This window comes from Schistocerca nitens, chromosome 7 (assembly GCF_023898315.1).
Source record: "Schistocerca nitens isolate TAMUIC-IGC-003100 chromosome 7, iqSchNite1.1, whole genome shotgun sequence".
Taxonomy (NCBI): domain Eukaryota; kingdom Metazoa; phylum Arthropoda; class Insecta; order Orthoptera; family Acrididae; genus Schistocerca; species Schistocerca nitens.
In genome coordinates, this window is record NC_064620.1 from 155,194,972 (window position 1) to 155,208,353 (window position 13,382).

At 41.5% G+C, this 13,382-nt stretch overlaps 1 protein-coding gene across 1 annotated transcript in view; it reads right to left on the minus strand.

Annotated features, from left to right (window-relative positions):
• Window positions 1-2,556: 2,556 nt before the first annotated feature.
• The window catches only part of LOC126194833 (39S ribosomal protein L14, mitochondrial), a 40,702-nt gene continuing 29,876 nt past the window's right edge, over window positions 2,557-13,382 (minus strand). The window contains exon 3 of the mRNA XM_049933169.1: window positions 2,557-2,952. Within this exon, the coding sequence (XP_049789126.1) occupies window positions 2,699-2,952 (254 nt within the window). The 3' untranslated portion in view covers window positions 2,557-2,698. The remainder of the gene's footprint in view (window positions 2,953-13,382) is intronic.

Below are 13,382 nucleotides of genomic sequence, written 5' to 3' on the forward strand. Positions count from 1 at the left end.
CTCTTATTAGCATTTTGTCACAATTTCCAAATGGAATGTTACAGGTGGCTTGTTTTGGGTTATGGTGTGTTCCACTCCACTGTTGCCTGATGGATAAGTGCGCCAACATTCACCTTTCAGATATTTTATGGTTCATCATTCTTTAATTTAATAGCTTTGATGGACCTGTTGTGCAGTGCCATTAGACTGTTTCGTGTGACTTTTTCACCTTTTGCTGTGGGGTGAGCTGAAAGTGAGCTCTGATCTGTTCATACTACTAAAAGTTTATGGTAGTTATTGAGGCACTGGTGACATAAAGGAAGTGTGAATAATGTGGATTATTTCAAGGTATGTAGCTGGCAGATACTTTCACCAGAACAATTCACATTTCCACTGTCTGTCACTATGATTACCACTGAAACAGTCTAATTGATTTGTAAAATAATTCTTCCGTAACAGGATGATATTTACCCTTTCTTTCTTGAAGGAACATCATCCCTCACTATGATAAAGAATGCAATCATAAATGAGGTCACTGTTGTACCAGAAGACTGCAGGTTGTTGTGCTTCGAGATATAGTTTTCACAATGAATATTTTAGAAATGGAAGAAACTGCCGCCTTTCCAGAAGATATTTTGTAAAAAAACTTTTACATAAATACACATAGCTCACTAACGTAACATGTCCAGATGGGAAAAAGACAGATAGTCGAAGAGTGAAAAATCTTATATTGCCTTAAAGAAACATAAAAATATAGATGACTGTCCATTTTTCCTTTCATACATCTCTCTTTTAGGTGCTGGCATGTTTATATTGCATCTTTACCCCGCAGTGTTCCGTCAATAACGTATGCTTTATGGGTAAACCAAAATAAGATCTATCACAAGGTTTATGACAATGCTTCTGTATTGTAGTTGCAGTGTCCCCTCCGTATAATCATGGGTGGAGCACAAAACTCATAAATTGGTCGCTCACAATAGATCATTAGATGTGTTGGTGTACTGCTTAGAGAGACCAAGAGAGAATGACAGTTCTGATCTATTCTCACATTTATATTTTTGCCAGAGCACACTTTCCTCCTTGACTTCCAAGACACTGCCAAGCCATGATGCCAAAGCAGCAGCAGGCCTCCACAGAAGATGGAGACAAGCATTTGCTGTCACACATTGTCTATATGCTGAGAATGGGATGTTCCACACTTAATAACTACATAAATAATGTTTTTGGTTTCCATTAACATCCTTCATCGGCCTATGTGGTTAGAAGTGGAACGCGTCATTCTGCAGAATCACCACCTTATACCACACCTTTCCACATACTATATGGTCCATATTAGTAAAGCTTGGTGGAGTCAATATACTACTGGAATGGTGCTACTGCATTATGTCTATTTTTTTTAACTATTTTGCAGTATCTTAACACTCATCTGAAGTAAACTACTTTATTTTCCATAAAATGCATGAGCATTCCATGTTGTGTCCTCTGTTATTCAGTGCAAGCATTTGTGTAACATTGAAGAGTCTAGTCCTGATCCATTAATCTTATTATCAATGGGCACCCCATGTTCTCCCTTAGCAAGTCGCATAATTGTCAGCTAATCTCAATAATGATAAAAAATTTAAAACATACTCCCTGCAGAAATAGTCACTGGCATCACAACTCCGGCAAAGGAACATGGGTGGTACTAATATGTTTCTCAGGTATAAATAATTTCAGTTCTTTTGTAAAAATATTTTTATAAACTTACTAAACATAATACATTTCATAACCATTATAGGATCTATATTACTAAATGGTTAAAACCACCTGCCCCAAATGCAGGTTGGCTATGTAACGGCTGCTAGGAACAATAAATATTTAATTTTCAATGTCACATAATTATTGGCCAAATTTGAAAAGCTCTGCTCGTTGCAAGGTACAATTTTACATTACTGTGTTAAATCTGCAAGTCAGGTATTAAAAATTACCAATTGCTATTTTCATGCTAACATTATTATTATTATTATTGTTATTGGTGGTGGTGATTTAGGGTACTAAATGGCGAGGTCATCTGCGCCCTTATGAGAGCATTAGTCACTTGCAACAAGCTTTACACCCAGCTTCAAAACTTTTTTGTCCTTCATACCCCCTACAAAAAAATGACAGGAAGAAAGTTTATTACATACTATACTTTTGCTGTTCATACAATAAAGCTTCAGGATCAGGGCAGACATGACATTTTAATTAATTAGTACTTGTTTGCAATACATTTTGCAGTCGCATATACCAGTGACTGACCCTGTAAAATTATATTTTATGACACCTAGTTAAGGGATATCAAAAATTGAGATCCGTGAAAAACTAGCTTTTCTTAGAATGGCACCCAAATTACCCAGACTATACTCATCCATTATTTGAAGATGTTTGATACATGGAAGTTTAAGCCTTTAAAGAATCAGGGATGAGGGGTTACTGGTTGCTAATATTTTTTTTAAAAAATGTATCAGTTGGGTTTGTCAGAAGCTGGGTTGAGGGATTCCTCAGTTCTGCTTCCCTCATTGCTTGAGATCCAGTTGGACAGAGGTCACAAGTTGTACATAATTTTTGGAACTCACTTTTCAGTATCCATACTGATAAAGTAAGCTAAATGCTTTTTATTTTTTTGCCAAGACAGTATAGTACATCATCTTTTAACAGCGCCAGAAGCAAAATATTTGTACAGTTCTACCATTTCAATACATCACACAAATCTAGTTGCTATAGCTAACAATTTTGTATAATCCGTGCCTTTTGCATGTGTACGCTCTTTCAGAATGCGACGTAGAACTGTAGGTATGGGCACATGAATGCGTGTTCCTAGTGGAGTTCCATTATCATCTATCAGCACCAAATTGTTACTGTCGAATTTAGGCACCAAAGGTGGCTGCTTCTGTTTCACACCAACTATCACGCCTTTCTTCTTTTGTCCTTTGATTGCAACCAGTATCTTGTCACCTGCCAAAAAAGCATAAGAATTGTGTTTACTGATTGAACCAAAATATTGTTTCCATAACACTAATGGAATTTCCTAGATGTAACACTACATAAAATACGGACAGGACAGCCACTCACTCACAGTGGACAGATGTTTGGCACCCAGCAACATGTGACAAAACAGTATTCACACTAGCTTTGGAGCTCTTGCTCATTTTCTAGCAAAGGTACAAACTGGCACCCAAAGATATATATGTGTGTGTGTGTGTGTGTGTGTGTGTGTGTGTGTGTGTGTGTGTGTGTGTGTGTGCGTGCGCGCGCGCGCGCCCGCGCGTGTGTACTTTTCTATAAAAATAGCAAGAGCTAGAAGGCTTGTGTGAATACTGTTTTCTGTTAAGAGTTTTTGTGCCCACGCATCAGTCCACTGAAACTGTGCCTGCAGTACACTAAGGTGACAAAAGTCATAGGATACCTCTTAATATCATGTCAGACCTCCTTCTGCCCAGTGTAGTGCAGCAACTCAACGAAGCATGGACTCGGGTAACTAAGTCCCCTGCACAAATATCGAATCATCCATAACAAAGTATTGCCACTGTAGGCGTTTATCCATGACCTGACCTTTTGAGTATGTCCCATAAATGTTCAATAGGATTCATGCTGGGAGATCTGGGTAGCCAAATCATTTGCTCAAACTGTCCACAATTTCCTTCAAAGCAATCAAAACAGTTGTAACCCAGTGACATAAATAAAAATTCCATCTTTGTTTGAGAATGTGAAGTCAATGAATGGCTGCAAGCAGCCGACCATAGCCATTTCTACTCAATGACTCCATTGGACCAGAGACCAGTCCATTTCATGTAAACACAGCTCACATCATTATGGAGCCACCACCGCCTTGCACTGTTCCTTGGTGACAACTTGGGTCGATGGCTTTGTGGAGTCTGCACCACACACAAACCCTACCATCAACTCTTACCTGCTGAAGTCGGGACTCATCTGACCAGGCCACAGTTAGTCATTTAGTGTCCAACTGACATGGTCACAAGCCCAAAAGAGGCACTGCAGGCAAAGTTGTGCTGTTAGCAAAAGAACTCACATCAGCCATCTGCTGCCATAGCCCATTAACACCAAATATCACCACACTATCCCAACAGATACTCCATCTTACGTACCACCCTGATTTCTGTGGTTATTTCATGCACTGTTGGTTTGTTAGCATTGACAACTCTATGCAATCACTGCTGCTCTCTGTCGTTAAGTGAATGCCGGCCACTGTGTTGTTCATGGTGGGAGTGAAAGCCTGAAATTTGGTATTTTCGGTACACTCTTGACACTGTTGATCTTGAAACACAGTATTCCCTAATGATTTATGGAATGGAATGCCCCACACTTCTAGTTCCAACTGTCATTCTGCGTTCAAAGCTATGAATTTCCATCATGTGGCCATAATGAAGTCAGAAACCTTTTCAAATGAATCATCTGAGTACAGATGACAGCTCCACCATTGTACTGTGACAAGAAACCCACATAACCATCACACTGGCTCCACCAAGGGTGAGCGAGTGACAGCTTTCCTGTACCCACTGCACTAAGGCATCGGCGGTGTACAGCACACATAGACTTTGAAGGGTGTTGAGTGAGTCTGAGCAGAGGCCACAATTGAAAAGTCTGTGTCGCCAGATGTACTCCGTGGCCTGATATGTGGTGAAGAGCTCGGCTGTAAATATTGAGCAGTGTGCCGGAAACTGATATCTGACCACATTAGTGCCAATGGCGAAGGCACACCTGACCCCATGGGCAGTCCAAGAGCCATCTGTGTGTAGAAAGGTACTATCGCGAAGGTCTTGAAACTGAAGACGATAGAGCAGTGTCCACAGGAAGTGAATGATGGCCAAGGTTAATATGGGCCGCTTCACAAAGCCAAGGTGGTGAAGGGTTCATACCCACTGGGAAAGGTGCAGGTAGTGTGAATTTAAGCTGCCATAGCAAGTGCCGAAAGCGGGCTCCAGGAGGTAACAGAGATGAGGGACACGCCCCATACTGGTGATCAAACGAATCATAAAAGGAGACGGCACAGGATGGGTGGCCACACATGTCAGACAAACTGCATGCATACATGCTGAAGAAAAAGCCACTGAGGTAGGACAGTGGTAATTCAGCAGCTTCAGCATACAGACTCTCAACCTGGCTAGTGTAAATGGTGCCAGAGGCCAAATGGATGCCACGATGGTGGATAGTGTTGACACAGCGTAAGAGAGATGGATGTGCAGATGCATAAACAAAGTACTCATACTCTAGTTTCGAATGGACAAGGACCTGTGCAAGCGGAGAAGGGTAGTTCGATCGGCACCCCAGAAAGAGTATCACTGAGGACACATAGGACAGTCACGAACCACGTACAGCAGATTGCCAGGTAAGACACATGGGAAGACCAAGAGTGTTTTCTATTGAGCATGAGCCCCAGGAATTTCATAGTTTCAACAATCTGAAGGGCAGCAGGTCTAAAGGTGCGATTCCGAACACAACCGCAGACTGCACCGACCGGCTGCAGGCGGCACCACTGGTTGCCGTTGTTTGCAATGTGAGGCGTGTTGAACGCGGCGGCAGCGACGTCTGCCCCTGTATACCTGCTTCGGCAGCAGACAGCACATCCGGTCAGGAACCAGTAGTGCCGCTGCTGCCGAACCACATAGTGACTGGAGACTGCTTTTACTGGCCGAATATACCCACATTTGTGCCTGGCAAACATTTTGGTGGAGGTATATTAAACTCCTTTGCGGCTATCTTCTTGCCCATAGCCGATTTCTGAAATGTACCGTTATCAGACTCTTTTCCATAAGCGCCGACATCAACACTAATGAATTTACAATTTGCGTCCACAATAGCCAGCAGAAGAATTGAAAAAAAAAAAAAATCTTTGTAATTAAAAAACAGAGATCCACTTTTCTCTGGTGCCCTTATGCAAACATGTTTTCCATCTATAGTGCCTACACAATTAGGTATATTGCATTTAAGCCAAAATTCTTCTTCAATAGTCTGAAATCTGATTCAGTAGAAGGTGGCATCATCATGGGCACAGGGTGTATACATGGACAAGGAAAAAAAAATCCTGGATTTTTCCCGGATTTCCCGGTTATAAATACACTTTCTCCCGGGTGACAGTATATTTTTCCCTTATCAATCCATTGAATGGTTATGGTTTTATACTCGTATGTACAATATCCCGGCACTTTAGAAAAGGAAACTCAGGGGAAAACATACGTTTTGGAAACATCTTTGATGTGCAGCAACATGTACGCTGCATATTTTCGTATTACGAAAGTATACACTGGAATTCCACAAAACACCGCATGTTACTTTCTGAATCATTGAAATCGAGATTTCGATGGGCTTTTGTAGGCCATTCGTAGCTCATGTCACGTGATCTCGCCAACCGATGACAGCTGATATTCAGAGCATAGGACACGTGATGTAGTCAGCCAACAGCGACATCACTGTTAAGTAGCATGAACACACAAATGGGGAACGTTAATAGTTTAAATTAATATGCTTAGTGTTGGTACAAGAAAAGTAGAATTTTCACATATAATATTGTTCTCAAGCTGCAAGAGAAGCTAAGCTTTCGCATATACTGTTGATCTTTTTTGCGCGTGTTACACTTAAAGATATATCACACAAATGTGCCAGTAAAATTTTTAATAATGATATAAATGTCTGACCTTCAGGGTTCAAAATTCTTTTAAATGGCGCATCATCAGAGAGTTGAAAGAGTCAAACGCTCTGTGATTTAATAAATTCATGTTACATTCTTGCAAATAGTTCAACTTATGTAAAAGGATATTTACTTTGAAACGAACGCTTTTCAAAACACTATTCGCAATATTTTCCCACGACCTGTTAGAAATAGGTTCGTTTCAGCAGTTGCCAGAAAGCGCAGATAATAGGCGACACCGCACTTGGGTAGCTATCACGACATAGGAAGCCCGTATGTACGTACGTGTAAAACATAGAAACATTATACAATATGTCACAAAAGAAACAGGACATCAGAGGATACTGCAAGAGCATCGGAATTTCGTGAACAATATTAAAATGTGCACATTTAAAGTGCATACTTAAAGTGCACATTCGTATGTCCGGATTCCCAATGATGTAGACCTCGACATGATATTAAGCTTTCCAGTGTGGTTTTCGGGATGTAAATTTTCTTGGAGCACCAGTACTGTATTATATCATGTTTGGTTCTTTATTATGACATAATGCCATCTGTGCTAGAAAATGAAAACATGCACTTGAAATGCAACGAACAATTGAAACTAGCCAGTACTGTGGAATTAAACATTTCGTTTCAAATACATTGACTGCCTCTGCGGAAAAGGTTAACAAAAGTCAAATTTCTTTAGCAAACAGACAAAAATAACTACATTGTTCCGCAAGGCGATTAATGCTTGACTGTCAGAAAGGTGGAAATAAAATAAAATCTGAAACTAATGACATATTTCAGCCTTCCGTAATTATGTGAATGTGTTTTAATTCACTTAATAGCTCCCGGCCAGAGATATCCGTTTTGTTTTCATTTGACGTGAGAGTAAACGAAGGGGAAACAGCAAAATCACTAAATGTAAACACGGGTCATGTGGAGACTATCCACTATAACTCAGACTGCTCTGCACATCAGCCCCGGATCTACATTTGCGAACCGAGTCAATACTAAAAAAAAATCGAGTTTTCAAAAAATTTCATCTCGAAGCGCACATCTTCCTGAAAAGCCTCTTCAGACAGCATTCTTCTATCGTGTATATTTTGTAATGGATGCCATCAATCTATATTCAGGACAGTGGAAATTGTAATGTCCTGTGGTGCCTCTCCTGCTCCCAGTCGGCCTGTGCGATAGCCTACCCCTCTTAAAAAAATCGCCATTAATAGCGGATGGGATTATTTGTAATCGAGAGAACAAGAACTCTTCAGAAAATCTGAACTCTTTATTGCCTATTAGTTAGTAACTTGCTGTTTTGTGTGACATAAAATTAAATATAGAATATATAAAACCAATACTGAAAAGAGAGAAGCAAGAAATTACACATTTCTTCAAACCTGAGCTCCTAGCATTTTTTTCTCTCTAATCTTGCTACAGCTTTACATGGCATGCTTTCCTTTCTGCGAAAGAATCTTTTGCCTCATCAAAGATCGTCAAAAGTTTTGCTACATGAAAAATCGAAATGTTGTTATATAATACTGAAAAAGCTGTTAATACAAATAATACCCAAGACTGGTGTGGTTTCTCAATCTGATTACGTCTATTTTGTCACTGTCTGCTAGAAAAAAACAAAATAGACCTTTCTAATATAGCAGCAATTTTGTAATACACCAAATAAACAAGACTGTTCTGGCACAAACGGCCATTTTTATAACACGACAGAATAGAATCCACAAAGTACCAATATCAAATGCCTATTAGGCCTACTACAAGCAAAAAGCTTTTTGTTAGGGAGTAGTTTCACATTTCATTCATACGCACCAGCTTCTCAAAGCATGAGATCGAAAAGTAGTATTACGAATTCTTTATATAAATATGGAATCATCTTATTCTTCCATAATTTGTGTGATGTCCCCGTTTCTTCTCCTTCCTCGTTCTAACAATCTTGTCATCACCAATTCTGTAGTTATTCCTGCCATTGTCAAAATTTGTTCGCTTCACTAACCCTGTCAGAATCACAGGTTTAGTTATCCCATGATTATTTTCCGGTTAGGCGTTATTACGTGTTCGAACAACACGTTTTCCGCATCTGCTAGTCGGGGACTATACAACTGGTCCTTACTAGTGTAGCGATCTGGCCAAAAATTTTCTGTCAAAATTTCATTTTCTTGGATACACAGAAGATAATACATAATCTTTCTCACCTGTTATTCCTCTTAGTCATTTATTTCCATTCTGGTAGTCTGAATCTATGGATTTCGCTAGTAATTATAACAATACTGTTCATTCGCAAACCCAATCAACCACATAATCAGAGAGCGATTGGCATTCATCCGTTCGGCTTTACTTCCTCAGCTCGTACAGCCCCGTCCCCTTTTGTCTGCGGTAAGTTTATTTCTAGATGCGACGAGGATTCTCCTGACAGAGACACCACGTACACTATGCATGCGTTCAAGTCAATTTATGATTCATTAAGAAATCAACTTAAAATGTGTTCAAAAACCAACAGGGAATCGTTTCAAAATCATATCAATAATCGATAGACAAACGTGCGCTGGATGCTAGGAGCTTTGTGAAACAAGTTTTTTTCCCCTCAAGAATATGAATTTGGCGCCCCTTTTTTCCGGTAGCATCTAGCTGCTTGCTGCGACTGCTTGCACAGCCAACAGCCACATTCCTGTAGCCAGAAGCAGGAGAATCTACTACTGAAACGTGACTCAACTGCGCATGCGCATGATCCCGCGCGTAACTGCTAAAACAAATCAAATGTAAACAGTTGCGACTTCACGCTCATTGGCGGCAATTTGTTGTTATGAAGCACTGCATAGTCTTCCTAAAGCCTTTGACACATTTTCAATTGGCAGACACTTGCATGAGCACTGTGTGTCGTCGTTGTATATGGCGCATTTCCTTTGCAATTTAAGTTATTTTCATTTTTTCTCTCATTTATGTTTTATTTTTGAAGTATTATTCTGCAGTAGCGGGATACAGTAATATCCTTTGTTAGAGTATCGGTTCTTACCAGTCAAAATTACAAAAATTTAACTGAAAACTAAAACAATGAAAAATTCCCGGAATTCTAAAAATATCCCGGGTTTTTCCCGGATCTCCCGGTTGTCCCGGGTCGTATACACGCTGTGGGCAGCAGCCTTATTCTTAATATCTTCAAAACATTTTTAACAACTCTTGATGTGTAAGATGGTGATATACGATAGGCAAATGATAAAGACTGGTAACTTTCGCCTGTGGCCAAGAATCTGAAACAAACGAAAACTTACAGCTAATACTCGTATAATTTCCTTTTACAGGTGATGACTGTAAGAAGAAGTGGAAATTTTTAAGGGACAGTTACCAGAGGTTCAAGAACAAAAGCAAATTAGGAACGGGCTCTACTGCCTCAAAAAATTCAAAAACAAAAAGACACAAACAGCTATTGTTCCTTGACAGTATTGCACAACACAGATCTGGAGGAAAAAATATTACATTGACATCATCACAGACAACAATACAAGAAAGCCAAGAAGACAGTGGAGATCGAACTCGTCAACTGGATCTTTCGGCATCACAGGAAGAAGATATGGCAGAAACACATACAATAGGCAATAGTGGTGAAACATCTGTGGTCACAAACGATGAACGTTATGTGCCAGCAAGGAAAAGAAAATGCAGTAAAGTTCGTAGTAATGATGATACAATATTACAAATGTGGAAAGAAAGGGACGAAATTAGGCAAAATTTACTAAAAACATTTACGGAACACAAAGATGATGATATTGACTTATTTTTCCGTCACATCAGCAAAATTGTAAGGAGTTTACCTCCAGTTTATAAGGCAAAAGCCAAAAGAAAAATTAGTATGATCGTTTCTGATTATGAAATAATGGCTTCACAGTGCAACACACATCAGCCAAGTGATAAAAGCAGCCCTTCAACCTCCACAACTCTCTCACAAAGTCTTTGAACTGCAGCACAATCTAATAATGTATAACATTTTGTGGACTTACCTATTTAAACGACAGTAGCTCCTGAAGATATTTTCATCACCTAACAATGTCTTTTTATCAGTGCTGTGTAACTACCTTCTGCAGTTCTACTTTATATAAAGGCATTACCAGCTTTCATCTTTTCCTGGAATGCAACAATAAAATGTCATCGTCTTCCTCTTCCAACAACAGTGCAATAACAGTGGTGGTGTTAACAGACATCTCGCCTCGCGCAGTTGTTCCCAGCAACTGCATAGCTTGTCTGTCGCTGCGTTCCGCAACGCACCGACTGCTGGCGACAGCATGGTTATCTGTCTTCTGCAGCCGCAGTCGGTCGCTGTCGCCGTGTTCGGAATCACGCCTTAAGATGTAAAGATGGTGAGAGAAACCAATTGTGTCGCCAGAAACTCATACAGACGGTTTTGTCAGTGGAAAAGCAAAAGCCATTGTCGATGCTCCAGGAGTAAAGACAATCAAGACATCGCTGAAGACACCGCTCATGGAGACAGGCCAGTAGAGAACTGCAATAGATGGCAAAATTGTCAACAAAAAGGGAGCCGGAGACGCCTGGCGGGAGACAGGCCATTATAGGGTTAATGGCGATAGCAAAGAGTACGACACTTAGGACGGAACCCTGAGGCACACCGTTTTCATGGATAAAAGTGTCCGAAAACACAGAACCCACGTGCACCTTGAAAACTTGGTCTTTTAAAAATTACTGAAGGAAAGAGGGCAGGCGGCCACAGAAGCCCCATGAGTAAAGATAACAGAGGATACCAGTTCTCCAGCAGGTGCTGTAGGCCTTCTCCAAATCGAAAAACACGGCCACAGTCTGAGATTTATGCAGAAAACCATTCATGACATGGGTGGTCAAGGTAAAGAGATGGTCAACTGCGGAACGCTATGCTCGAAATCCACACTGCATTCGTTAGTAAATTGCAAGACTCGAGCCACCATACCAGCCGGGCATGAATCATACATTCCATCACCTTGCAAAAGCAGCTGGTGGTGAGAGAGATGGGGTGGTACCTATAAAGAAGGTTTTTGACCTTACCAGGCTTAGGTTTGGGTATGACAGTGGCTTCACGCCAGCATCTGGGAAATGTGCCCTCTGCCCAGATGCAGTTGTACATGTTAAGCAGAAAGTGCTTGCCCACAAGAGAAAGGTGCTGCAACATCTGAATAAGAACAGCATTTGGCCCTGGGGCGGAGAATCAGGATGAACTGAGAGCATGATCTAGCTCCCTCATAGTAAAGGTGGCATTGTAGCACTCCCAATTCTGAGAAGAGAAGGGTACTGCCCAAGCTGCCTCCACTCGTTTCTGATGGAGGGTGATAATCGGAAGAGCTCAAAACTTCAGCAAAATGATGGCCCAAGGTGTTGGAGATAGCAATAGGGTCCACAATGACATCATATGCTACTGTCACGCTGGAAATTGGCGAATGGGTCTTGGGCTTGGTCCCAGAGATCCATCTGAAGTTTGCCCGCACAACAGAGGAAGGTGTAGAAATGTTAAAAGAACTAATGAATGAAACCCAGCCAGCTTTTTTGCTATCTCAAAGAATGCGACGACACATTGCACACGTCTGTTTATAATGAATGCAGTTCGCCATCATAGGATGGTGGTTAAAAATGCAGAGAGCGCGCCTCCTTGCACGAATTGTGTCGTGGCACGCCTCAGTCCACCAAGGACTGGGACACGGCATGTTAAAGAGGAAGTGTGAGGAATGGAATGTTCCGCAACAGTTAGGATAACATTTGTGAGCTATTCCAGCTGGTCATCACATCTTGTTGTTCAAAGGTTGCCAGGAAGGAGTAAAGCAGACTTAGTAAGCTGCCATTTGGGTGTGCACGCAGGGGGGTTGGAGTCAGCAAATGGACAGCACATGGGAAATGGTCACTTGAATAGGCACCAGAAAGCACGGACCACTCAAGATGATGGGCAAGCTGTGCAGTGCAGAATGAGAGGTCCAAATGGGAATAGGTGTTCTTGGAGTCTGAAAGGAATATGGTTACTTCCATATTAAGGCAGATGAGGCTGAGTTGATTGGAAGGTCAACCAGGAGGGCACCTCGCTGACATGTTCTGGGTGAGCCCCAAGGGGCATGGTGTGCAATAAAGTCACCAAGTATAAAGGGGTGAGGAAGTCGACCAATAAGCTGGAGAAAGTCTGCCCTGGTGATACTGAATGATGGAGGGATGTAAACGGTATGAAGGAAAAGGTCAAATGAGGAAGGAAAATGAAGACTGAAACAGCTTGACACCAGAGTCAGGGAGATGGTTTGACTACCAACATCACCCCATATGAGCAGCAGGACTCCCCCATGAGATGGAATCCCATCCTTGAGGAGTGAGGGGGAGGTCAGAGCCGTCATAAGGAGGCAGAAAACAAGGAGGTGCTACAATTCCAAGAGCAGCTGTAATTCCTCCTCATTGGATCGTATCCTGTGAATGTTCCACTGGAAAAAAGTTATGCTGGGATAGGGGAAAAAAATGGAACTTTGTTACCTCGGAAGCTGCCGAGTGCCTGCCTTCGAAGCCTCACTGCTACATGCTGCAAAGGCTGGAAGATCCTGTTCCATGAGATCTACAGAGGTGTAAAAAGTCTCTCTGGGTCAGTCTGCGGATTTCAGGGCAGAAAAACGGTTGGCGGGCCACACTGGCAAAATGGAGGTTGACCAGGTGCAGGTCCCACATGGCGACATCGTGGAAGAGGCACTCCGAGTTGGCGAAGGAGAAACCAGTTTGCCTTTTGCAGATGAAGACTCAA